Raw genomic sequence first — 25,748 nt, 5'->3', positions numbered from 1 at the left:
GAAGACACACACACCATTGCCAACCCACCGACCCGGTTGTCCGACCGTGAAGGGCTGCTGATACGCGCCCGCCCGCCCGTCGCCCGTCGCCGCCCTCAGCCGCAAAGTCATCGAAAGAGGAGGTTTCAACTCCGGGCCGGACGAGTGACTACAAGACTACAAGACCTCTCTACCCCTCTGGCATTGCAGCGCACCCCCGAGCGACCCCCGCGAATTGCACGATCCGCGCGACTGCGACTGCAGAGCTCGGTTCCCGATTTGTTGGTTCATAAACCGGTCTGGCGCTGCGGCGTCTTTTGTCGTCGCCCGCCATGCCGGCGCTGATGGTCGACGGCCTGCTCAACCCGCACCTCCCCGTCCTCGGACACTCTCTCCCCCCACAGCAACACCCGCGACGAGAACGACAACAAGACGCATCATCGCCATTCACATTACCACCACCCACCGCGACGACATCACAGACCACCCGCGCAGACGACGACACCCCCCCGATCCCTCCCGCCCACGATACCCTCCTCGCCCCCCGCCAGAGCACCCCCTCGCCCACCTACGTCGTCATCCCCTCCACCTACGGCTCCCTCGACAGCTCCCCCTCCCCCGGCGTCGTCGTCGGCATCGTCCTCGGCTCAGTCGCCGGCTTCCTCCTCCTCCTCTTCCTGCTCTACTCAGCCCTCGGCTTCGGCCCCGTCGTCCTCGGCCGTGGCTCTGCCGATGAGGAGATTGAAGTGTCCGGCATGGCCGGCGGGGTCGGCGCGCGCAGCGTCCTGAGCTTCCGCTCCAATGCGCGCTCCGCCGCTGCGGGGGAGCATAAGCACCATCGGCACTCGCACCGGCGGGAGCGCCGCGGCCGCGCCACGGAGATGTTCGAGGTGCGCACCCGCGAGCGCGTCGTCACCGGCGGGGGAGGCGGGAGCGTGCCGCGCGCGCCCATCGTCGTCGACGCCAGGCCCGGTCCCGGCCCTCCCCCTCCTCCTGGTCCCGCAGGCGCAAGGGGGCCGCCGCCCCCGCGCGTCGTTCCCACGCACACAGACGACGAGGACGACGAGGTGGTGGTCATAGAAGAGCACAGCCCGCCGCCGCCGTCGCGCCGCAGGGAGAGCCGTCGCCGCAGCCGCGCGGGCAGCGCGTACCGCTACCGCGACGTCGACGTCGACGACCACGACGATGACCACGGGCCGCCGCCTCCGCCCGGCGTGCGGCACGTGCGCCGGGAGAGCAGCCGCCGGTATAGCAGCAGCCGCGAGTACAGCCGCGAGCGGTGACCGTGGCCATAACGGAACAAACAAATCCAGACAAGATCTCAACCAAGCTTCAACAAACTTGGGGGCAAAGCGTGTAGTGCTATTGAAAGGACCCGGCAGGCGGGATCTGTGGTCCGGCACATGACTATCATCTCGGGCCCCCAACGTGGTCGAGGCGGGGATCTAATAGGGCGCGAGCATTCCAGCGGCATCGCTCACACGTTTTGTCTCTTCTACTACTATCAATAGCCCATCCCGCCTCTACCACCCCACCGCACACGTGTCGGAACGACACTGGAATGCTCGACGTTGGACCACACAATCCGTTCTCGAGATCCTCTTTATGACTGGCGGCGGAGTCCTGATATCAGCCTGGCTGGGAGTGAGTACTTGGCAAGGGGCGGTAAATTAGGGAGCCGCTGAGTGCCGGGAAACAGGAAGCAGGCGCAGACACAGACACGACACGACATGTCACGATACACGACGAAAAGAGAGACGGACCCTCATGTATAGCTTAATGAAACAAGGGTATTTGTCTGCCCTTGACGGCATGGCTGGGGATGTAGCACCACATCAGTCGAGCAACTCCTATAGGTTCTCGTAAAATATACAGCCATACATGTACACTATTCCGGTGCTTTCAGCCCCAGCGTGCCCCTTGACCTCTGCTCTAGCCATAGGCATGCACCACGTCGTGTTTTGTTTTATATCCCCCGTCCCAGAGAAAACCCGTACCCACACAAATGACAGAAAACCACCACCCCGTATAAAGAAGAAACAAGCATCCACTCCGCTTCACCGTGCTCCGTTGCATCCGTCATCCTCCCAGGGTATTCCCCACGGCCAAATTGTCGACAAGAACGCGCGGCCAGGCAGCTCACTCCAGCAAACAAGACTGCAGCTACAGGCGGCGTCAAACCCACGCAACGCAGCTCATATGTGGCTCTACGCAGCCCCATTGCCATTGTTGCCACCACTTCCAGCAGCGCCCCCTCCGTTTCCACCGCCGCCGCCTCCGCCGCCTCCGGTCTGCTGCCCGCCGAAGAAGAACGTGTCAAAGGGGTTGATCTGCTGCCCTTCGCCGTAGTCGTTGTGCATCCCCTCCCAGTTGATGCCGAAGCCGAGATCCAGCTGCGCCTGCTCCATGTTGTTCATGTCGCCGTTGGGTGTCGCCCCTAGGTTCTGAAGGAATTCCATGGTCTGCGCGTCAGGGTAGTCCATGGAGCCCTGCATGCCGAACTGCTGTCCCATAAAGGTACCGCCCGAGCCCCCGTGTTGATTCCCGGTTCGCCGTGAGACGGGCGGCGAAGGAACAAGAGACGGATCGATGGAGGAGCCCCCGTCGTGGCTGATGGTCCTGTTACCGGGGCTCGGGCCACTCTGAGAGCGAGACCCGGATATGAACGTGTCCGTTTCAAACGTCTTGGACTTGCCCAAGGGCGGCGTGTGCATCTCACCCGTTGCCGACAGGCTAGGCGACGACAGGTTGTCGGATATGGACAGGTCGAACTGGAACGGCGCTTGTTCCGACTGATTCGGCCTTCGGGACGGAGGCTTGAGGGTCGCAGCATCGGGCGCCGAGGCCCAGTTCACCGTCTCGCGCCTCTGCCGCCGCGGTTGTTGCGACGCGGGACCAAAACCTCCGCTCGAGCTGGCCATCTTGATCGTCGCCTTGGCGGTGCGGTCAAAGGCGTCGCGGCATGTTTCGGCCGGCGGGCACTTGTCAATCATGTCTGTGAACACGGACTTGGCCGCGAGAACGGTGAAGTCGACCTCATCCATAGACTACCAACGCTGTCAGCATTTCGCTCCTGGCAAGTCTTGATCTTTTGACACTTACCAATCGGCTCCGCACAACTGGTGAATGCCATATGGCATAGAGATATGAAATTCCCGCCATGAAGAGGTGGTGTGTGGACAGGTACGTGTAGCTCACAAGCCCACTGAGGTGCAGCTGCCGGTAGATTCGAAGAATCTTCTGACCTGCCTCGGCGACCTTGAGGTAGATGCGATCTTCGTCCTCACGCAACTCTGCCGTAAAAGCCGTTGGGCTGTTGACCTCGTCGGAAGTGTTGTATTCGCCCTCAAACATGGCTGGAACGCTCAAGCTCTGCCTGTAGAGCATGATGATGGCCTGCCAGTAGTTGAGCTCGAGGAACTCGGTGGAGAATGCCACGCCAGTTTCGCTTCTGGTCGGAGCATTTGCCTTCCACTGGTACAGCCGCCTGTCGATATCGATGCGCCAGGATCGGAACGAGTCGAACTGCACCAGGAAGGGGGAGGGCAGGTGAGTGTGCATTTCGGGATACTGTTTGCCCTGATTGCCGCCCACGCGCGCCAGCTGTGCCTGGTTGTACTGCAGCACCTGCAATATCTCAGACTGCAGCATGCGGAGGCGGAAGTAGTGGTGCGCTACGTGCTTGTAGCTCGGCCGATCGTCATCCTCGGGGGGCTCCAGGAACCCGCTCGGCGTAATGTATTCGTCGTCGAGAAGCGATGGTAGTTCGGTCGTGATGACTTGGTCGCTGATGCCAAAGGGCCGGCCCACGCATGTGCTCACCAACCGGTCAAACGAGTACGTGCACCACCACAGGCGCCTTCGCATGTCGCGGACCCATAGCCGCCGCCCGCGCTCCTGCGAGCCGTTCCCGCGTGCGCTCGTGTCGCCGTCTGTCGTGTCCATTTCGGAAGACGGATCCGGCGGCATCCCTTCAACGTCGGTGCCGTCTTCGTGGTGCAGCCCCAAGTCTACGGCCAAGCGAACAGCCACTCCGGTGATATACCTGATATACGTTAGCCAAACTCGTACTGCGTAGAAAGATTCCGTTTGGCGCTCACCAAAGACCAGGCGGCACGGGACGTAGTAGCGCAAAGTTGGCGAGCAGTAGCACAGCCTGCAGCACCTCGAGACCTCCGGCGCTGAAGCTCAAACACGATTCGAGGTGGACGATGGCGCTCGCGTGGTACTCTTCGGGCTGGCTCTGGCCTTTTCCTTCGTCAATGGCCATCTTGTCTCCGTCCGAAGCTTCTGTCTTGACCGGCTCGCCGACGATGACTCCGCATCCGATGGCGAACACCATATTGAGCAGATACAGCTCCCTCGGCGCCAGATCCTGGCCACCCGTCTCGTAGGCATGGTTGAACACCTTCATGAATTCGCCGCGGTGAAGGATTGGAATTTGAGGGTTGGCGTGCTCAAAATACAGATGGACCAGCCTCAGGCCGACCTCTTTGGCGGGGAACGGCGCGGGTTGAATAGTCGGCTTCGCGTGCAGGCCGAAGAAGGAATCGCGCATCGAGGTCGCGTTACCGGTGAGACTTCGACCTCCAGAGCGGTCGCCCGCAGTGTTGCTATCCGAAACCGAGTATTGCACGGCGGCGAAGACGACCCGGGCGAACGAAACGCCCGATGCAGAGGCGAGTGATCTCGGCTTCGAGGGGCTGACAATGTTCAGCATCGCGGGACTTTGACCGGCCTTCTTCGCCTTCAGCGTTTCGAGGACTTGGCTGTGCGACTTGGCGCGCTCCCCGATCTCGGAGCGCCCAGAGTATGTGCTATCACCGCCGGACAGAGTGCTCGAGGCATCGACGCCGGGGCGGGAGCACAGCTCCAGGTTCTCGGCCGGTGGGAAGGAGATGTTGTTGGCGTTGAGCAGCTTCTCCAGTTGCTCGACCCGTGTTTCGAGGTAGAAGACGTAGCTACAAGTCAGGTCAGCGTCGAGGCGCAGAATATCGATGGGCGCTGCGCCGTGTCCTGCCTACCTTCGAGGAATCTCCTTCTTTGTGATGGGGTCGTATCCGACGCAGGCAACGCCGGCCTTGGCGCAGCTGGCGCAGCTGGGCAGCTTCTGGTCGCATCGGTTCTTGCGGAGGCGGCAGCGGTTGCAGGCGCTCACGTTGCGAAAGTTGCTGCTCTGGCCGGCCTTGCTGCTGGCGCCGGCGCCGCCAAGTCCGGCGAGGGCATCGCCCTGCTGTTCCGTCGGGCTGGGCTGCCCGTTCTGAGGCGAGCTGCCGTCGTAGGACTCCTGCCGCTGGCGCTTGGTACCGGGTTGGGGATTGGGAGACGGCGGACCATGCGAGGGCATATTGCAAGGCCCCACGAAGGCAATCTGTCTCACGCGGTGTCGGTAGGATCGCGACGGACGCGGATTGATCGTTCGGCCGAGTCTTGAGGAATGGTTAGCGGACTGGTTCCGAGGACGGCGGGGTTGCAGGGCTAATGCGGCAGGCGCAGGACGGCGAGCGCTGCATGCGATCACATACCCGTTTTCTTTTGCTCGCGTAGTGTTGCTGTGCTGGAACGATGCGATGGCTTGCTAGGTTGGATACCGGGTGCTACGGTCCATTATCCGAGCGACCGACGCTGCCTTTCAGGGTGCGCTCTTCAGGCGGTGGATCGGCTGGCCAGGCTGGGGGACGGGAGCGCAGCGCAAGCAGGCGGTGCCGTTCAGCTGGGCGACGACCGGGGTGGCGTTGTGTGCGTTGATTGCAGTGGCAAAGGCGAAGGCGAAGATGAGATGGGGCGGCGAGCAGGGAAGAGTTTCGACGGAGCGTGAGACGGACGATCAACGACGCAACGTGAGCCCGGGGGGTCGAAGAAGACGGGCGGGACGGCGAGGCTACGGCGTGCCGATGAAGGACGACGATAAACGGTCGGGGAGACAGTCGAGGCAGGGTCCCTCTCGCAGTGGCAGTGGCAGAGGCCGTCCGTGGCTGCATGCCTCCGTTGGCTGGAACTCGCTCGGTCTACTAGCTCTTTAGCGCATGCGGCCGTGGAGGTCTGCGTGGATCGGAGCGCAACGGGGCCCTGCTCTGCGCTGCTTCGCTCGACTGGTGAAAGCGACGGAATCTGCAGCGCAACGGAGCCCGACGACGGCGGCGGGGGCACGGGCGCCACCTCACACTCACCTCGTGCGCCCCCGCATGGAGCAAGCCACCCAGGCCCAGCGAGCCCCAGAGGCCATTCCGCAAAGGGCATCTCCTGGGCCCGTCTAATCTTTGCGTCTGCCTGGCGCCTGTCACCAGTGGCCCAGTCCCCGCGGCGCCCGGCACTGGCACAAGTGGCACTGGAGGCTGGCGGCAGGCCTGTGGTGGGGACCGACAGGCCGCGGGCACGAGGGAGGGCGAAAGTTGGCGGCCTTCCATGTTCTCCTAGACCTGTTGTGGAGGCTCGATTGGTAATAAGTCTGCGAGTAATAAAAGGGCCCGGGTCTCCCATGTCCATACGAGGAGACGAGCAGAGAGAGCGCGCGTGTGCCGTGGAGGGACGAGGAGGAGGAGGAGGGCCTGGTGCCAGTCGTGCGGACAGTGAATCTGCCCGTTGTGCGAATTGCGATGCTGCCGGTCCAGTAGGCTGCAATGTTGCCGGTCCTGTGAACAGCGATGCTGCCAGTCTCGCAGGCAGTCACGCTGCTCCTCGTGCGAACCGCAATGCTGCCATGTGCGAGTGCTGCCAAGGGGGTCCCGCAGGGCGACAGCTCAACGAGAGCGACGAGCCGACAGCATCATCCACTCCAACCTGTCGTCCATCCAACAAACAGTGCCGTGTCTGTCGTGTGCCCGCCAGTACGCCCTCGTCGCGACGCCAACCCGTCACGTCCCCATGTGAGGGCCCAACGCGGCGCGTAAGCCAGGCCACGCTTCATCGGCCGGGGGAACAAACAACTGGTCGATGTTGGGCATTTGAGCTTGCTTCGCGTGCGTGCGATGTCGTCGCCGAGCGAGTGTCCGCCCGGGCAGCAGCGCTCAACCGCGTCCCAGCCACGGAGAACACAGTCGGCGTACTCGTAACCTTTTTTGTCGACAGCCAGGGCGCGCACGCCTCTCCGCCGACCGGCAGTATTTTTTGGTAGTAAATAGGCAAGGAGAAAGAGTCGCGATGCATAATTGAAAAGCAGAGGGAAAAAATAAACTTGGGTGGTATTTGTGCGAGCCGGTCCGGCCAAACTCACGCACGGCAGGCGCGATGGCCGACGTCGTGGCCCAAGCGCCGGAAGTCGGCAATTGCTGCAGACTCTATCAAGTAACGTTATAATGCTCAAAGCAAGGTATGGTAAGGTACTCCATAAACACGACTGCCTCACGAGCCACATCACAGCTACACCCTACGGCGTGCCTGTGATCCCGACCGCACTTCACGCTTTGCCTCGGTGTCATCACTGTTCGTGCTGGCAGACGCGGTTTCGTCATTGCAAACGCGTTCTTGTCTCGCGCGGCGTTTCTACCGAATCTGACCCCCAAGGTATCGTATCGAGTGCAACCTCTCTCCTAGCCTCGTCGAAGCAAGGCTCAGTGTCCGATGCACAGTCTATAGCCGTATCAGATGCCCCCGGGTCTGCGTCCTCTTTGAGCGCATCCGCCCGAAAGCCGGTTTCCATTTTCCCTCTCGATGCGGTGTCGCCACCGCCCCCCGTCGTTCTTCTTCATCTTCGTGAGAAATGCTCCAAACAAGCCCGCCCCTGGCGGTGAAATCAGTCGAGTCCCAGGTGACAGGAATCGTGATGCGTCCTGGCTCGATGCCGCCCCGCCAATCCGTCTGGGCCTCCCCAGTGTAGTCTATGCAAGTGCACCATAATTACCAAACAAAAAAGAATAAAAGCACAAACTCAGTTCCCCTCTAAATGCTGAATCAACGCCGTCCCAACTGCTGCAGACGAATCGAAATAAAGGGGTATTGCGTGCCCAAGTCATGGATTAAACCGGATATAAACCGACGAGAGAAGAGTCGAAGGATTTGAGAATGGCGCGAAACGTGTCCGTACTTTTCCGTGGTGTCATGTCGCGTGAGTTGCCTGCTGGCTATGCGGCGTCGTCCTCGTCATAGAGGAGCTCCGAGTCGAGCAACGACTGCTCTTCCTCCTCCGTGGGAGCGTCCTGCGTCTCGCCTTCGGTGATTTGCGAGCTCAAATAGGCTCCAACGATCGTGATCAGGCCGCTGACCCACCAGGCCAGACCCGTGTATCCAGACTGCAGCCCAACAGCATACAGGAAGCCAGACAGCGTGGGACCGAGGGCTCGACAAAGGCTCGCCGTGGACGCGGCGACGCCGTTGATGGTTCCGAGGACCTGCTTTGATGGTGCCGCATTGGCGAGGAGCATCGCGTTGTTCGGGTACGCCATGGTTGAATAGGTGCACTTCCAAATGATAAGCAGATAGATGGCCGGCATCCTTAGGCTTTCCGGGAGCAGAACGAGGTATGGCGTGACCAGGTAGAGCGCAAAGTAGGAAAATGCCAAGAGGCGGAATAGACGAAGCGATCCCAGCCGTTGCGTCACCCGCGGAACGATGAAGTAGTTGGACAGCAGCGAGTACACCCCTTGAATAGACATGATGACGCCAATGGTCTTGGTCTCGAGCCCGAAACCATCCACGAACTTGAAGGGCAGCTCCACGACGCGATGCTTTGGCGGAGAAGTGCTGAGGAAAACCGGGAAGAGCTGGTCAAAGGTCATGGTGTGGCTGGTCTCATGTCAGCTTCTCGATGTTGTGCCCTGATGCTTGCCGGGTAGCGAGGATACATACAAGGCGAGTATGCCGTATGAGATGATGTTCATGATAACGGGCTTGGTGAAAACTTTCATCTTGGGACTCGTTGCGACGGTGCCGATGGGCGCCTTTGCGTCGGCCTGGGGAGCCAGCTTGGGGGAGTTCTCGCGGCTTTGGTACGCAGGCAGCGACTCGTCGACATCTGTCATGGTCATGCGCCCTGGGCAGGACACGTCCGAAGTGTCATAGCCGGTCAAGCCGTCGCTCGCGAGCAAGGCCTGCTTCTCCGCGGGCCGCCCGCGGCACTGACACACCGTGGCTCGGCGGAACAGGGACGTGATTCGGTTTCCCAGCTCGCGGCCGCGATCCCTCTGGAGCTTCTTCTCCGCATGCGTCTCCTCGAGAAACAGCAGGCCGACCACAAGACCAACGAACACGGTCGCCGCGCTGAACAGGTTGGGCAGCAGGTAGGGGTACCGATCCCAGATGGTGCCGCGGGGGAACAAGTCGGGGTAGCTGATGCAGGGTCGCGCCAGGGCTCCGCCAATCATGGGCCCAATGATGGATCTGTATCGACTTGTTAGAAGCCCACGTCGTCAGCGTGCTTGGGATGAGGAAGCACGCACCCAATACACCAGACCATGGGCATGATGGTGTAGGCCCGAGCTGCCACCGGTCAGTTAGTACCAACCATCTGATGCCTGACACCACGCCACCGCAAGGATAGGCAAGTAGGCCACTCACGCTGATGCTCCTTGAATGTGACCAACTCAGCAACCGTCGTCGAGAGCACTCCAATGTTCCTACACGGTCCACGGTGTCAGCCTAAGGATGCCCTTCCTGTTGCTTCCTCCCCGCCCGTGCAAAACACAACAGACGACGTACCCGTTCAAGAAGCCACCCAGAGCCCGCGCAAACAGGGCCACCGGCAGGCTCGGGGCGAAGCCGAAGACGAGGACGCTCAGCGCCGTGCCCAAGAGGCCCATCAGGAGTACCGGCTTGCGTCCAATCTTGTCGCTGAGGCGACCCCACATGACGCCAGTAGCAAACTCGGCCAGCGTGAAGGCGGACGTGACCATGCCAGCGTAGACGGAGATCTTGCTGGAGTCGTCGGTGATATGGAAGTCCTCGATCATGTAGTAGATGTAGGGGAAGATGGACATGAACGCGATTGGTTCACATATCCTGCAACACGCTGTACGACAGGTGTTAGATGGCCACGACTGGCGATGGTCGTCCACCGAGATGCCAAACCAGCAGACGATGCGGGGATTAGATGCATACCTAGCACAAACATCTGCTTGGCCGGGAAGGGACGCGCTCGGCTGCCATTCTTGTCGTGGCGGCTTGCCGCGGGCGACGTCTGTCTTCTCATGGTGACACCGGCGCAACGCAAGAGCGACTAGCTTTGGATGGGCGTCTGTGCCAGGGCGAGCTGGCTTGAGGCACCGCAGGCGGGAGCCAATCGACTTTACTTGCTAGAGGGATGGCGATTGCCTGCTCCGGGCGTTCAGAAAGGCAGGATAGCTTCGCGGTCGACTACACGGGCGAGGCGGTTGACGGGCACAGGACTATTCGCGGTCGTTGCGCGCGACGCTGGTGCTGTACGAAGTGGTGGTTGTCCAACGGACAGAACGATGTGCGTTGGCGCGAGGGATGGGGGAGGCATCCAAGCTTTATCATGAGTGAAAAGAAGTAACAACAACAACCGGTCAGGTACGTGTCAAGAAGAGTAGAAGAGTAGAAGAGGAGGGCCCGTTTACGGTTGAAGAAAAGGAGCGGGTGTGGATACATCTTTAAAGAGGACGAGGACCGACTGACATGAGTGACTGAGTCGATGCTCCAGCCCAGCGAGCAAGCCAAAGAAAGTGACAAAGAAAAGGAAGAGCGCGCGATGCTGGGCCACACGCCCCTCCCCCGGCATACCGAGTGACCGGCCCATCTTGGTACCCTTTGGGCAAAGTTTAGCACCAGATTAGGAACGGGCGGTGACCTGAGCCAGATCTTGCCTCTTACAACAAAACTTGGCCTGCCTGCAACAAAGCAAGACGATGCGGCGAAGTTGGCTCCCACCACCAACCCCAGGACCGGGGACACGACATTGGGCCGTGCGTGGGGCAATTGGACCTGGCGGCGCGGGCAACGGCTTGCCTTGCCTAGCAGGAAACACTGCGAGGGGAGGGGAGGGGCCCGAAGGGGGGGGGAGGGGGGCGTGCCAGATGGCGACTGAGCTGCTGAACCGAAAGGGGGAGGGGTCCTCTGGGTGAACTCCCCCCCTGTCTGTCGGGCGGGCCAAGGCTGAAGGCACAGGTTGTACCGCTCAGGTACCGCTTTGGCCGGGTCGAGGATTGCTTCTGCTGGCCTCATCGTCATCATCATCACCACCGCCGGCTCGACAGGGGACGGTGGGCTGCCGGAGGGGGCGGTGACAGGGCTCTCGGGCTAGGCTTCTCCTCCCCCGCCTGGGCAGCGGCTCTCGCACCGCTGGCCGTCGGTTCGCCTCAGACGCGCAGCAGAGAGAAGCGAGAGACGCCCTCGACTCGTAGGTACTCGTTGGCGCCTCCAGCGGCGCAGGGAGATGGTGTGTTTAGGCGCTCGCGCTGCCAACATGGGACGAGCAGGCGAGCGGCGAGCAACAGCACCATCATATCATGGCGCGGCTGGGCCGGCCCTGGACCCCGGGGCCATGGCGGGCCATGGCGCTTCCTGGCCGGCAGCCCTCCTGAGAGCTTCCGGACGACGGTGTGGGACTCGAGAGCTGACACCTTGGAAAGGGGCGGGGCATCACGCGGCAGACCTCGCTCAGGTTCAGGCGGCTAGCGGGAACCCGGCCTGCTGGTGCTGTGAACCGGGGCTGTGGTCCGTCAAGCGCAGTGCAGCGCAGTGCGGCGCAAAAGCATCGACGGCCTGCTGGATTGTTTTTTCAACTAGACCGGACGCGGAGCCGTGGCGCGGCGGCGGCGATACGGAGCTGGACGACGGACAAACCCCCCTGGTTGACCGTGGACCCATCTCGACGGCGCCTCCTTGCTGCTTCGCGTTCGCGTCGTTGCTTTTTCTTCCTCAGAGTGTTCCTTTTTAATCTTTTTCTCGCCGTCCGTGTCCCACGGCGCCCACTTTTGCGCCATGCCTTCCCCTCCCATGTCGTGCAATAAAAAAAGGTACTGCCTGTGAAATGCCAACCCGGGCACGGAGCGTCCTTCCGGACTGGCGATACTTACGCGCGCCTACAAAGGCAAAGTCGGTCGACGGGCGGTGCGCCATGTTGCAATCGGCCGTTTGCTGACGGCCATGTACCAAGTAAAGTGCATCGCGGTCGTGCGCCGTCTACTACCTCGTGCGTACCTCGTAGCGCCTCTGCAACTTGGCGCTTCATCCAGGGCAGCGCGGGCCAGCCAAGGGCCGCCGCGCCCCCTCATCAGCGCGTGGGTGGCCCTGCCGAGCTCGACGACCGGGCCATGCTGATTTCTGCATCGCCAAATAAATGCCATTGTTTGGCCTGACTCGCATGTCGCTTGGTGCCAGATGACGGACGATGACGAAATAGGCCAACCACAACTTGCCAATGTATCACCAGTCTCATCCTTGTCGGTTTCTTGTCCGGGGGCGCCTTGGCAATCCGAGCCACGAATCCTCTGCGCTGAAGCAATAGACCGCGTCTCGACTGACCGCTCGTATGGGCCGTGCTGTGCGGTATGTACGTCTGTAGTATGTATGTACGGCGCATGTACGAGCGAATGCACATGCTGCCTCGCCCGGATCTCTGGACCGGCGGTGATCCAGGCTGCTCTGGCACCATCACGGCACTGACCGAGACGGACAGGCGTCGTCATGTCAGTTCGCGTCGAGCGGGGCGTGCGTCGTCGTCTTGGCGTGGCTCTGGCTTTTGCTGTCCGCACACCCTCCTTCCGCCGTGATGGCCACATTCTGGTCCTTGCAAGCCGGTCGGACGGTTGCCTTGCCATCGTCGCAACGCCTCTCGCAGATGTGAGCCCAACCGACGACCTCCATCGAGCCCATTTGACAAGTGCGACAAGGATGACTATGCTTCAGATGGCACGGGACGGGCTCTGGGAGAAGGCGAGGCGAAGCGGTCAGCGCATCCACGAGGCGAATGCTGGGTTGGGCAATTCCAAGCAAACAGTCCTCCAGCCCCTGGGCTGCCACGAGGCGCACGGCCCGAGTCCAGCTGGCCCTGATCTTGCGACACCAAGGGAGCACAACACGCGAGAGGCGCAACGGAAGCGGTCGTGACGACAAATGGGCGCCGGCCCGGACGGATCCCGCCCTGCGCACAAAGGCCTTTGCAGGCTTGCCCATCCCGGCACCGCACTCGCTGTCCACATGATGGCCAGGCTCGTGGTCAAATGCCTGCATGCTTGTCGTTCGGTCAAGATGCGCCCTTGGCTGTGCACCACACAGGCTCATGCTGAGTGCGAGCGTGGCGTTGCAGCCCGCGACGTGGCTACCCAGCAGATCCGATACGGACCAAGTACCGACCAGGCCAGGCGAGCTCTGGCCCAAACTCGTAATGTTGCACGGCCCGCATGCTGTACTCGGCCGGGTGGCCGTGGCCTTACCCGCCGTCAGATCTGCATCCAACCGTCCGGCGGCACACTTGCATGCCAACGAGATGGGCCAAGCAAGTCGTGTGAATGAGTACAACAAGCTTGGGCTCGGTGGGCTGATCGCGCAGGACCAAGCAGTTCCTGCTTGTTACACAGCCTTGGTCGCTGACAACCCAACTTGGCGCGCCACCCGCCGTCAGGCGGCAGACGTGACCGACCGCCCGTGGTCAGCCGACGACCTCGTCTGCGAGTTCTGTGTGTGTGAACAAGGTTGCAGTGGTGAGAGTTCTGTGCTGTATCTGACAGCAACCCCGCAGCCAGCCGAGCCGAGTCGTGCGCAAGAGGTTCGAGGCAGGCAGCGGTGCCACATAACATGATGCCCAAGGGGGCCGCGGCCGCCAAAGTCGGCCTGTCTTTGTAATAGACCTGCCAACGCCGCAACGGGCGCGAATCCGCGAGGCCGGACCGTCCCCTGCGATATTATCCGCGGCATTGTCCCTCCGATGATCGCCCAAGGCTAGCCGCGTCCGACGCTGGCCATCTCTGACCGGTCGACGAGGACCAATCTCGCGCTCGTCATGTCAAGTTCCGGTGCTCCGACATGCGCCGCTAAGCAGACCGGTAGCAGCCGCCTAGCATCACGGGACACAGTTGACGTTTTGATACGAGGCTCGCCCGCGCCGAATTCGCCGTCTGGACGGGCGCTAGATTATTCGGCGACAGGGCTTCAACATGGATACATGTTGCCCGCATGTCTGCGTCAGCCACGTGGTGAGGCGGCTAAGGCCCTTGCAACCCCGACCTGAAGGAGTCCAAGCTCTGGCAGCACGTCCCGCCGGCCAGTCCGACCTGGCGGAGCGCGTGCTGTAGCCGAGGGTCATCGTTAAAGCAGGAAGTCACGCAGCACCTGGTTCTGGCAAACAGACCAGCCTCTGCAGGATGCAATTGTCCACAGGCGTACCGGTGTCGCCGAGCCCGGCAGTGTGCTGAGATTGACTTTTGGCAAAATTCCTATCGAAGTCACTGCTCGTCGTCGGATAGTGTTGGTCAACCCATCTGCGGAGTCAAGGTTCACAATGAGGCTCGTGCTGGCTTATGGATGGAGCCTGCCGTTGTGCGTGCGGAATCTGGATAGGGACCAGGCCGGTTTTCAAACGCAGAAGCGATGCCCACTCGCGTCCCATTCGTGTTGGTTCCGAACCGATGAGGAGATTGCAATTTTTTGCCCGGACCGCGTCCCTCGTTCTTCGCGCTGTCTCTGTGCCACTGGAGCAACACCAGTCAATGCACCGCTCGGGTACACATACTCGCAGTTGGGTGCCGCCAGCGTTATGGCGGAGTTGATACCTGCTTCCCTTCGCTGGCCTGTCCTGGTCAGCCGAGGCCGCGACGCCGCCAATGCCCTCTAACCCCCCCCCCCCCCCCCCCCCCAAGGTCCCCTGAGTGAAAGAGAGGGTGTGCGCCCAGACCATTTCTTCCGCTCACAGGGACCCGGAGATCCGAGCCAGCGCTCTGGGCGTCGCGGCAGAGTGCCGGGAATCCTGCCGGCTCCACAGCCATCTCTCCATTTCTGTACCGTCTAGGTATCGTGGATGTACTTGGTGCGTGGTAGCGAACGGAATGGCCCCTTCAGCAGCCCTTTTGCCAACGTCGGCGAACTGTGACCCCGCTCGCGAATGAGCTGCACTGTTGGCGTTTCTGATGCTTCATGTCTCGCCGTCTTCCAGAATCTGCGCTGACTTGCTCCTCCACGTTCCCACCCGGTCCGAGCACCCAAGCAGACGCTCTGTTGCAACGCAATCTCCGCGCGGCTCAAAAAAAAACGTGGCTTCGTTGCTATCGCTTGCATTTTGACACATCTCGGTGGAAGCTAGATGATCCCGGCAGTTCGGTTCATTTCCCAGGCGCGCTGGGGGCTCAGAACAATCGTAGAGTCGCACCGTCTTGTCCCGTTTGGCCGACGCGTCAGGAAACAAGCGTAGAGGTGCGAGGGTGACACCTTGGCCTGCTAGGTTCTCCATAATGTGTGCGCATGCGGCACAATGCACGACATGCAGCCGCACCAGCGGCAAGTGCCCTCCGGGACAGACAGTCCTTTTCACAGGTCCATGGAACCCGACGATGTGGTCGCACCAACACGCACGTTTAGCCGTAGCGTGCGGCTTCGCTTGATTGCATCAGACACGGCTTCGATGACTGCTTCCCTGCCATTGAAGCAAGGGTTATCCTTGGTCGAAACACCATTACACGCCGTTAGTGCTGGCATACCGCCGCCTGGGAGTCGACGATACGACCGCGCCCAGCCCTAGTTGCAAAGGCAAGCGGAGAAATGGTCTCTCACCGCCATGTTAAAACCTCGTGATCCCCCACGACAACAGACGACTCGTGGTCCTTGGGATTTTTAGTTTTCGGGCGGGTGGAATTGCGACGGACCCCCTGCTTGGGCAGTTTCGCCAGTGTCCAAACTGTCGTCATCCGTCAGCCGCCGGCGCCAAGGACATATCCAATGAGTTCGCGCACAGGGCAAATGCCATGACCCCCGGGGAGACGTCCCTGCTATCCGGTTCAGGTGGGGCCCGGTTCTGTTCCCCGGACCTAAAAAGGCGGATTCAAAACGGCCACTGAGTGGCCCCTTGGCCCAGGATCCGGAAATTTAAAGCTGTGCTGGGCTGCAGCAAGTGGCGTTCAGGGCACCCCGTCTCGTGCCAGAGGCGGAGCAGGGCAGGTCCAGCGCAGCGGTGTGAGCAGTGAGCTCCTGGTGCTGATCAGCGTGATTGGGTTCCGTACCTACGGCCTGGCGTCCCTCTAAAGGGCATGGGCTTGGACCCGGTGAGCTGGTTGAGGCGAAGGGGTGGGAGCTAGCATCAACCCACCAGTACCTCCCTGGTACCGTACGGCCGCCTTGTCGAACTGGCCCGAATTATTGGCTCCTAGTGCTGCTCCGATCCGAGGAGCAAGACAGCAGACGAACGCGGCACGGAGGCCGCGCAGGTTGACGCTAGAGACGCCGCGGCAAAGCAGGGACTTCCGTCAGATGTCGGTCGAGGATTTGCTCGTCGTCTTTCAGCTCATGGTCCTCCGTACTCCGTAGGTAGTTTGGGGGTCAAGAGCTGGATGCAACGACTCATGGGAATCGGCCCATGTGAGCTGTCAGACTCAGTAAAGGGGGGAACAAGCGTCGGCGGATCGGAAGTCAGATACCTGCAAGGCACCAGAAACAATTCGACGACGCCGTGGCACGGGCCTGCGAGCAGTACCTGGCGTTGTGATAGCGAGGGACTGGGCTCTGGCGGCCGTTCTGGCCTTGGACGGTGTTTTCTTCGGGACAGCCACGGCCGGCTGGATCGACTGTCATCCCTGATCAGTATTCAACGAGGCGTCGTTGGCTGCAAGCCATGTGTCTTAATGGGTGCTGTACCGTAGCGGGCTCTCCCTTCATCTGTTGGGCCCGATTGTTGCGTTCAGACGTTGCTTCGCTCAAGCCGCCCCCATCGGGACGAGCTGCTGGCCAGACCTTCTCGAAAGGCCTTCGAGTGGGGGTGGCGGCGCGGATGCAGGCCAGCAGGCCGGGGACCGACGTGAGCTTGGCGAGGCCGCAGGCACCGAACTGTTAGGTATGCCAGGCCGCGGTTGGCAATTAGCAATTGCGATCAGCTGCTCCACAGGAGGCTGCTGGCGGCTCCCCGCGAGCAAGGGGCGGTAGTAGGTACGCTGTGGAAAAATAAAATACAATACAACAAAATACTCCGCAAAATAAAACAAAATGCCCCCGGTGGCCCGGTTTCATCCCGCGGAACGTCTCTCGACGAGCCGGGCGAATGGGAAGACCAGGGCCGCTAGAGCGGTTTGGCAGTGGCGAAGGCATCAAGGGCTTCCGACCCCCGGTTGACCGTGTGTCTCTGCGATTGGCATCCTACTCGTGGACAGGAAGCGGATGGGGAGCGACTGCCTCGTCTACGGAGTGCGCGCATCACACACACGCACACCTGCAGGCTCAACATGGAAGGCGCAACCTCCACAACTTCTGGTCCTCGTGTCGAGATTGGGTGGCATCGTGGGTGCTCCTTCTGCTCTCACAACAAGCCGGTCAGCTCTTGCCCCGCGAGGTGCGAAAGCGCGCCCGGGCCGCGGAGCCGATTTCAAGCACAAGCATTGAAAATGTGGGTAAAATATCGTAGTACGTACCACGATACTCGTACGTAGACGGCACTCCCCGCCAGAAGGGAACGGGCACGCGTGTTCGTTTTGCTCCCCTGCATACAAAGTAGATGTGGTCGTTTCGGGCATTTCCATCCACCTGGCGCCGCACTCCAACAGTACTTTTTCTCTCCCTGGTCCCCGTTGATGGATGGCCAGAGACCGAGACCGAAACGCTCCACGCTGCAACGCAAGTCTGACGGCATGGCGCCCGTGCGTAATATGGCCTCGCATTTGCACCGCGGCACGCACGTACAGGCATCTGCTGGCCGGTGTGAGACACATGGCGAACTCACCATTCAACGGCGGCTATCCAATCCCGCGTCATCTGCGCGGGCGCAGCATTTGCGGCGCATGAGCATTACCCTCACTCGTGTCGATTCGAGCGGCTGTGGGCGGACAGGGGTCGCCTCTTCTTTGGCGGATGGCCACGAGACAGACATCAACGAACCACAACCCCTACAGTCCGCGAATGCCAGTCAGGAAAGATCAGGTGAGAGACGGCTGCATCTGGGGGTTGACATGCTTCAGGAAAGCAACTGGACGGCCACAAAAGGACATTACGTGCATACGGTCCCAGGACGGGATACTCCGTACACTGTACGACATGCTTCTGCCGTGAGTGTATCTCGATACGTTCTTCTCCCGTCGTACTTCGACGGTTTTGATGACCTTTCGCTCACCAAGGCAATCCGCAAGCCTTCGACTTTCGGGAGTGGCGCCAATCCCGGCGCAGCCTTTCCACTCTCGAGGAATTCCTAGGGCGTAGTCGGCGCGGACCACGCCGCACTTCCAAAATCTCCATCGTTGAAAGGCAGGCATAACTGTCTTTCCTGGCCCGCGGAAGGAAAAGCTGGCGCATGTGTCGTATTCAGCTGGCCAAGGGCGGAAGACCACCAGGGCCCTGGTTCAACCGTCCCTACCTAGTACGAACTCCTGGCAAGCGGCAAGTCCCGTTGGATACAGCCATTTATGGCATGGTTTCCGCGTAATGTGATATACTCTATGGAGATATTCATCATCTGCTTTAGCGGTACCACATCCATCATACTGTTAAAGATTGTGGCGCTGCCTGGGCACTCACAGCCCGGCCTTTGCTAATGGACCGATCATCGCAGGGATGATGGATACCACGCGTGGGGGATTTCGACTCATTGATGCCTGTCAGGATCGATCTTTGACGGGCGCACTAGCAAGCTGTAATGCGCTTCCTCAAAGTGCATACAACTACGGACGCCCCTCAGCCGGTGCTCTTTCAAGACTCCCGGCACACGGCGGGCTGGCAAATGTGTCGCGTCCGACGCCATACCACCGCTGGTTGCGCTTTGTCGGATCGTCATGAGAATCGCAGTGTCATACGAAGTGGCTACTATGCAGAAAGCGCCCGATCAGATGAGTTCAGGCGGGGAACGTCGTCCATGCGGACGTTCCGAGTATATTTGGCATGTGTTTCGGATCGACTACATAACGCCGTCCCTTGATTATCATCCGAGCACCACGAGTGCAGGCCCCGGCCGTCTCAGCGCCACGGCGCGACAGCTACTGCGAATGAGGTATTCCTGAGACGCCCTTGCCGCAGAAACTTTCGGTCTGGTCGGCTACATGATCAATCGATAGAGCGTGATGCCGTCACTCCACGTTCGAGCCCTGCCACCAGTGACGAATAGTCCCATGGCCAGCGCAAGGATTCTGTCAGCCCTGGATGAATGGCACGCGCTCGTTCTGCGACATGGGATGCGGCTGCTTGGGGCTTAGCAGTACGTATCAGAAGGTCTATCCGGCCCAGACCCGGAGAACTCCTTGCCATGCGCCTGTCGGGGGACATCTTTGTTCCTTTTCTTGGCGGCAGCTCGCGCGCGGATGGCACGCGCCACGGCGAGTGTACATACGTACATCACAGAATACATCTATGCCAGAGGGACCGGCACGACTTCGCGCACCACGTTGCCGGGGCTCCACTGCCCCTTGTGGCGGGCCGACGAATTCATACATCCTATGGACATGATGCTGGCCCGGCCGAGACGATGAGATTGGCCCAGACATTGCCGTCCGAGATAGTCTGAGCTATCATTTCAGTCAAATGCGATATCTGACGAGAGCTCACTTCTACAGAGCCCACCTAACAGGCATCCCCGATTGGCCTCGGAGATGAAGATGATGTGACGACTCCCTGCATCGATGGCGGACCGGTTTCCAAATACACCTGGCCAGACTGCTACCGACTTGGGCCAGCAGAGACCGAAGGGCCGAGTGCAACGACGGTTCAAACACGCCGCCGAACGAGATGGAGTGCCCGGTGAGCCGTCGCCGCGCTGGTCCCGCTGCTCGAGGGGGGATGGCTTTGCTGGAGACACAACGCTCTACTGTACAGTACAATACAGTACTGGACAGTACTTGTCTGAGGCGACCTCCCACCTCGGTCTGGCTGCTCGCCTCGCGAGGTGCCCCTGCGCCGCCCGGACCAGCCATACCCAACACAACAAATTTCACCCGGCAAGAAGAGGGGCACGGTCGCTTGGAAGAAAAAAAAGTTATTAAGCCCTGTCCAGAAAAATCTTTACGGTGCAGCGCTGCTACAAGTTCGCTTCTGCATGACGTCGAGGGTCGAGCCCGGGCCATTCGTTGGATCATGCCCAACCCCATTTGAAAAGATTCTTCGCCTTGGCTCGACCGGGGTTGTGCAACATCAGTGTTTGTGCCCTTGACCGTTGAGTGCGACAGGGCGACAGGGCGACATGTCCAGGCAGCGGAGTTCTTGTCCAACGCGCGGTTGAAAGTCAGGGAAACGCAAGGCGACAGTGCCCCGGCGACCAGAGCCAGCTCGTGTGCAGTGACGACATGCTGACTCTGAGTAGTAGTACGGGGCGCACGACGTGCCGGCAACGACCGCAGGGTCAGCATTTCGAGACTCAAGCTGTGTTGGCAGACAGAGCAGCAGCAAATTGGGCATGAGACGGGCGGCCAGGCCACGGCATCAAGCAGTCGCCAGGGATGGTGCGTGCACGCCGCATATTGCACATTGCATCTTGGCCTCACCGATGCCTGGGCTCTCGCAGGCACAGTATTCACCGCCAGGCACATGCTCCTGGCAGGCATGGCATTGCCCGGAAAGGCGGCTCAGATTCTTCGCCGCCAAGGATTACTGACTCGTCACTCGCGAAGAATAGGTCCCGGCAAGGCTGTCACTCTTGTTGGACGCCGACGCACCCTTGAACTCGCCAGGGGAAGCATGCATCATGGGCCGTCCCCGCACTCGCCATTCACGCGGCGATGGTGAATGCCACTCTAGAAGGCTGGGGATCATGACACAACGGGGCCCCCCGGGGCCAAGAAACGCGCACCGTCGGCGGCGGAGCAGCCAGTGAGGCCGGGCCACGAGTTCGAGTCCGCGAGGCCTTGATCAGAGAGTCGAGGCGGGCTCAGCCAGCGCATGCACCGCTCTGAACCGCAGCACAGCACAGCAAAGCATGGCCAGTGTCGTGTAACGCACATGGGCACATGGCCGTACCCGCGCCCTTGTGCCGGACACGCCAGCTCGTTCGGCCAGCAGCCGTCGCGTTGGCATATCCGTCGCGGTTGTGTAGAGCGTCGCTGCCAATCATGGTCAGGGCGTCGTGTGACCACCAGCGATGACTGGCTTTGCGGCGGCGCATGGCGCTGCGTTTCTGTCAGTTGCCATCGCCGTGACAGATCTCGCCTCGCGCTGGCACACAACAGTCCCATTGGGGCGGTGGCTGCATGATGGTCTCGGATCGATAGCAACGGACGTCACAGTGCTTGCGCCAACCCGGCCGCGCCGTGAGTCCCTGCGACGCCGAGTTATGCGGGGAGGCCTGGTGTTGTTGATGTCGTCAGGTGCGGTGTTCGGGTGGAGGAGGTTCCGGGTAGGTGGGCTTTGTGCTGGAGAGTATCGAGCGGGGGCGACTGCGACGAAGCGCCTGGCATGCGAGCTGTGTTTGTGGGCTGCCGGACACGTTGCGGTGTCTTTGTGCCGTTGGGCCAGGACTTTATGTTCTTGCTGTCGTCGCTGCGAGTGCCAAAGTATTCCTCCTATGCTGTACTGTACCTTGCGCTCGACACTCACTCATCAAGGAGCTCGAGCCCAGTGCCGGCCGGCACCTACAGTGGGAAGCTATGACGTCTCGAGTGGTGGGCGCCTAAAATGTGTGCCCCACGGACTCTAACAAGGCCACGGGCACACACAATCCACGGCTCCAGCCGCTGAGCCGGCGCCAAAACAGCGCCTGGTTGGATGGATGGAAGCCTGCGGTGCTGCCCGTATTTCGTCCTTCAGCAGGTTGGGGCTGGGCTGCGTTCCATGGCCCTTGCCTTTTAGGTGCCCGTGTCGTGCCTTAGCTCATCACCGCCCACCCTTTGCACGCGGGGTGCGTCACACAGCAGCGAGCCATCTCCGGACCAGCTGCCTCAACTTTGTCGACCCCGTCCTCTTGTGCGACAAGCGTAATCGCCGCTACGCCAGGGATTCGCGACTCGGCATTTTCTCAACGCGCGCACCGTCGCAGCAAACCGACAGCAATCGACCCCTTTCGGACGACGCACACGCCTGCGCACCTTGGCCGCCCACCCCTCGCCTGCCCGCTCGGATCTTGCATCAATCCCGACCCGAGCTGCCACGGTACGCCCGACGTCCACTCAGTCGCCGAACCACCGTACGAAGTACACGCCCTGCACACACACGCGCGCGCGCGAGGCGGCCGCAACGGTAAACATGGCGGGCAAGAAGGGGGAGAACAGCAAAAAGGTGGCGGGAAACGCCCGCAAGGCCGAGGCGGCGGCGCAAAAGGCCGCCCAGGCCGACGCCAGGCAGGAGGCTGCCGACGCTGAGAAGTGGCAGAAGGGCTCCAAGAGCAACGCAAAGAAGTGAGTAACTCCGTACCAAGGGCATCCTACGTGCGCGACCCCCGCCGTCCCCGTCCGTCCTCCGTCCCCGTGCCGCGCGCGGGCATGGCTGACCGTTGCGCCCCCGCGCGTTCCGCGTCCCCAGGGAAGCCGAGGAAGCGAAAAAGGCCGAGGCCGCCAGGAAGAAGGCCGAGAAGGAGGCCCTGCTGAAGGAGGAGGAGGCCAACACGCCCGGCCGCGCCGAGCCCAAGAAGTCCAAGGCCCCGGTCAAGAAGTCGCGCGGCCTGGACCTGTCGCAGCTCGACGGCGACGGGCCCTCGTCGGCGCTCAACGCCACGGGCATCGACAACGCCCTCGACGCGCTGTCGCTGACGACGGGCGGCGGCGACGACGGCAAGGTCGACAAGCACCCGGAGAGGCGCTTCGCCGCCGCCTTTGCCAAGTACGAGGAGCGCCGGCTCGCCGAGATGAAGGCCGACGGCAGCGGCACCGGCCTGCGCCTCGACCAGCGCAAGCAGAGGATCCGCAAGGAGTTTGACAAGAGCCCCGAGAACCCCTTCAACCAGGTCACCGCGGCCTACAACGCGACGAGGACAGACCTCGACCAGATCAAGGCAGGCGAGAAGGCCAAGATTGAGAAGCGCCTTGGTCAGTGAGCCAGACGGCGGCTGGGAAAGGACGGCGGGAGCGTCGGTGCCGTATTGACTCGCATACACATCATTTCCCTTTTTGTCTATAGACGGACCTCCATGATGGAGGCTAAAAGTTGTGCTGGGGATTTTCTTCCATTGCTGCTCTGCGCAAAGTTGGCCGTGCATCGTTTCGCGCCCACGCGCTGCCCGTGGTGCCCCGCCATCGGGCAGCATGAGCTTCGACCCCGCCATTCCTCAATGTCTCTGCAGTGACGCCAGGGCCTGGCAAGTGCAGCGACCACCCGCAGGGTCTGGCAGAATCGCTCACCGCCCGCTCACTGCTCCCCCTGATGGTACAAGCTCCAGCGTTTTCGAGATCCAAAGCTCAAGCTGTCTGTCATCGCCCCCCTCTTAGTTGCTATCACATCTCACCTTTGTCTGCCGTTATTCTTAGATCTATCGTTGGACAGGCGTCCCTGGCCCGCCAAGAGACATTATGCTCACTCTCGATTCGCTGCCGTCGCTCCGGAAGCAGCATCTCCTATCCGAATTGTCTGTGCTCGCCCGCCCATCCATCCGCCCTTCTCCTCTTACTCGGTGACTTACACGTTGTCAGTGCTGGGCTCAAGCAGGCGTGCCCGGAAGGCATCTTCGTCACCATAACCCCAGGAGACCCGACCCTGTGGTCGGCCGTGCTCTTTGTTCGCGATGGTGAGACGCCGACTGGAGGGGGATTCTGCTGCAATCCTGGAGGGCGGCTAACGTGATATTAGGCCCCTATACACAAGCAGTCCTGAGGTTTCAAATATCGTTTCCTGATACATACCCAAGACTCCCGCCTCTGGTTCTCTTTTCGACGGACATGTTTCACCCGCTTATTACTCCTCTCACCACCTACATGTACACTACCGACATCCAGGACAACGGAACCGTAAGTGCACGGGATGAAGAGCGTCTCCCTCCCGGCGGCTTCAGCCTTCGTCACGGATTTCCACAGTGGTTCGGTCGGGGCAGACGCGCGGCATCCAGCACCCGGAAGGTCAGTGGCGAGCTGCCCCGGAGCCCGGTCTCGGAGCCAGGCAGCAAGCCACCGTCAACTGTTTGCTCGCCCGAGTCTGAGGGCAACGGACGTGCAAGCTATATGCGGCAGCCCAAGCAAAACATCTCCGTCTATCACATTCTCAAGTACATCCGAGGTGCATTTGATGACGAGACGGTGCTGGACTCGGTGCCTCTCGAGGCGGCGGGAAACCCAGGGGCGTGGCACGCTTGGCGGACGCATCGACGCAGGCTGGGCAAGCTACCACAGGAGGCCGCCTCTGCAACAGAAGGCGAGAGAGGAGTGGCACTCGACGCCGGGGCGCCGCCCAGCGAGGGCGCTCACTCAGCGGCCAGGCGACCCGGGGAATGGAACTGGGAGGGAGTCTGGGAGGACCGCGTGAAGAAGGGAATCGCCGCGAGCCTCTCAGAGCCAGTCCTGTACGGTGGCTCTGGCGCTCCCGATGAGCTGGTAAGGACGCTGCATCTAGACAGCTTGTTCCGGCACTGACAGACTTGTGCACAGATTCACTTCCTCCCGATGGAGGAACAAGACGTCGAGTCAATCAAGGACAACGTGCGCCGCACCCTTGGGACAGCGCCCTGAAGAGCAGCGTGCTTTCCGTTTGCCACGGCTACCTGGGTTTCGCCAGGTGCCAGTTGCGCCGCCACCCCGCGCCTCCCTCTTTTGTTTTCCTTGTCGCGTGGCACCTGCATCAGCTTCGATATCGCCTTCTGTATACAGCGAGAGCAACTTTTGATACCCCTCCAAATAGCACTGACTTCCTCACGACGTAATTTTCGCCGCCCACGGTCGCCTCTCTCGCCTTCGTGCATTCGCATGAGCCAGATTATGAATAACTCGACAGCAGAGCCTTTAATCCCCTGGAATTTTTGGGGCAACCCAGGCAAGACTGCTGCTTTTGTTATTATTGCCGTTTATCTTTCCTTCCTGCTCGCCGCCGTGTTCTTTCAGAGGTGCCTGCGAGCAGCTTGCGGTTGCGCTTGCGGCAAGGCGTCGTCGGATTGAGCCACTGCTGGCCGCTGGGCTACTGACCTGCATAACCGCTCGGCGGACTCATAGAGAGACCCAGACGGAGCGGGACATCTGTCCGCCACCAGTTGTTGGAACAAGACGACCCCAGGCAACACCGGCGGTCACGGTTGACTCGCGACATCTGCAGCGGCATGGCTACCCTGACAGACGGGCCTCCTCACGTGGAGTTTCGGTTGCCCGAAGCCCTGCAATCAACTTCGTACAAGCCGACACCTCTACGGATCATCAAGAGGCGTCACGAGGATACAAAAGTTTCAGACGTTGCAAACGAGAATGCTCGTCCGGATGATGGCGTTGGCTTAACGCTCGGCTCTCTGGGCTCCATTAAAGAAGAATCTCGACTGAAAATCTCCAAGCGCCACAGCAGACTGACGACGCCGACCACATCGCCCAATGTCCTAAGCAGCTACGACGAGCGTTCCCGCCCTGAATTTTGGACAAGCTCTCCAGAGCTTGATCGACCTCCAGCAGGAGCGTGGGGTGAAGCGTTGGGGCGATGCCGGGACCTGCTGTCCAAGTCAACACCTCCTGTCAAGAACGTTCGGCGCCGCTGGCCTCTAGTGCGGACTCGTTCGAGTTTTGGGGCGTCGACCTGCCGCACGCCGTCGTCAGGCTCCTCTCTTCGATCCGACTATGTTTCCGACACCCGCTCGTTCTCGCGGACGTCCA

At 61.0% G+C, this 25,748-nt stretch overlaps 4 protein-coding genes across 4 annotated transcripts; 2 read left to right on the top strand and 2 right to left on the bottom strand.

Annotated features, from left to right (window-relative positions):
- Positions 1 to 311: 311 nt before the first annotated feature.
- On the top strand, positions 312 to 1,262 carry PLICBS_000898 (uncharacterized protein; the record flags this gene model as incomplete). The annotated part of the gene is made up of 1 exon (XM_018318050.2): positions 312 to 1,262. The coding sequence occupies one exon, from the start codon at positions 312 to 314 to the stop codon at positions 1,260 to 1,262; it is 951 nt and encodes a 316-aa protein (XP_018183575.2).
- A 924-nt stretch (positions 1,263 to 2,186) lies between these two features.
- PLICBS_000897 (fungal specific transcription factor) lies at positions 2,187 to 5,326 on the bottom strand (the record flags this gene model as incomplete). The annotated part of the gene is made up of 4 exons (XM_018318051.2): positions 2,187 to 3,026; positions 3,082 to 4,024; positions 4,080 to 4,940; positions 5,004 to 5,326. 4 exons carry the CDS (start codon positions 5,324 to 5,326, stop codon positions 2,187 to 2,189), a joined length of 2,967 nt encoding a protein of 988 aa, XP_018183576.1.
- Positions 5,327 to 8,039: 2,713 nt separating this feature from the next.
- On the bottom strand, positions 8,040 to 9,890 carry PLICBS_000896 (uncharacterized protein; the record flags this gene model as incomplete). The annotated part of the gene is made up of 5 exons (XM_018318052.2): positions 8,040 to 8,700; positions 8,764 to 9,294; positions 9,354 to 9,393; positions 9,472 to 9,530; positions 9,613 to 9,890. 5 exons carry the CDS (start codon positions 9,888 to 9,890, stop codon positions 8,040 to 8,042), a joined length of 1,569 nt encoding a protein of 522 aa, XP_018183577.2.
- A 12,331-nt stretch (positions 9,891 to 22,221) lies between these two features.
- PLICBS_000895 (uncharacterized protein) lies at positions 22,222 to 24,629 on the top strand (the record flags this gene model as incomplete). Its single annotated transcript, XM_065599678.1, has 6 exons — positions 22,222 to 22,373; positions 22,498 to 23,004; positions 23,601 to 23,695; positions 23,758 to 23,915; positions 23,982 to 24,494; positions 24,549 to 24,629. 6 exons carry the CDS (start codon positions 22,222 to 22,224, stop codon positions 24,627 to 24,629), a joined length of 1,506 nt encoding a protein of 501 aa, XP_065455750.1.
- Between the last annotated feature and the right edge of the window lie 1,119 nt (positions 24,630 to 25,748).

The sequence above is a fragment of the Purpureocillium lilacinum genome, assembly GCF_023168085.1.
Source record: "Purpureocillium lilacinum CBS 284.36 DNA, scaffold_1, whole genome shotgun sequence".
Lineage (NCBI taxonomy): Eukaryota > Fungi > Ascomycota > Sordariomycetes > Hypocreales > Ophiocordycipitaceae > Purpureocillium > Purpureocillium lilacinum.
This window is presented reverse-complemented; position numbering and strand designations above follow the sequence as displayed.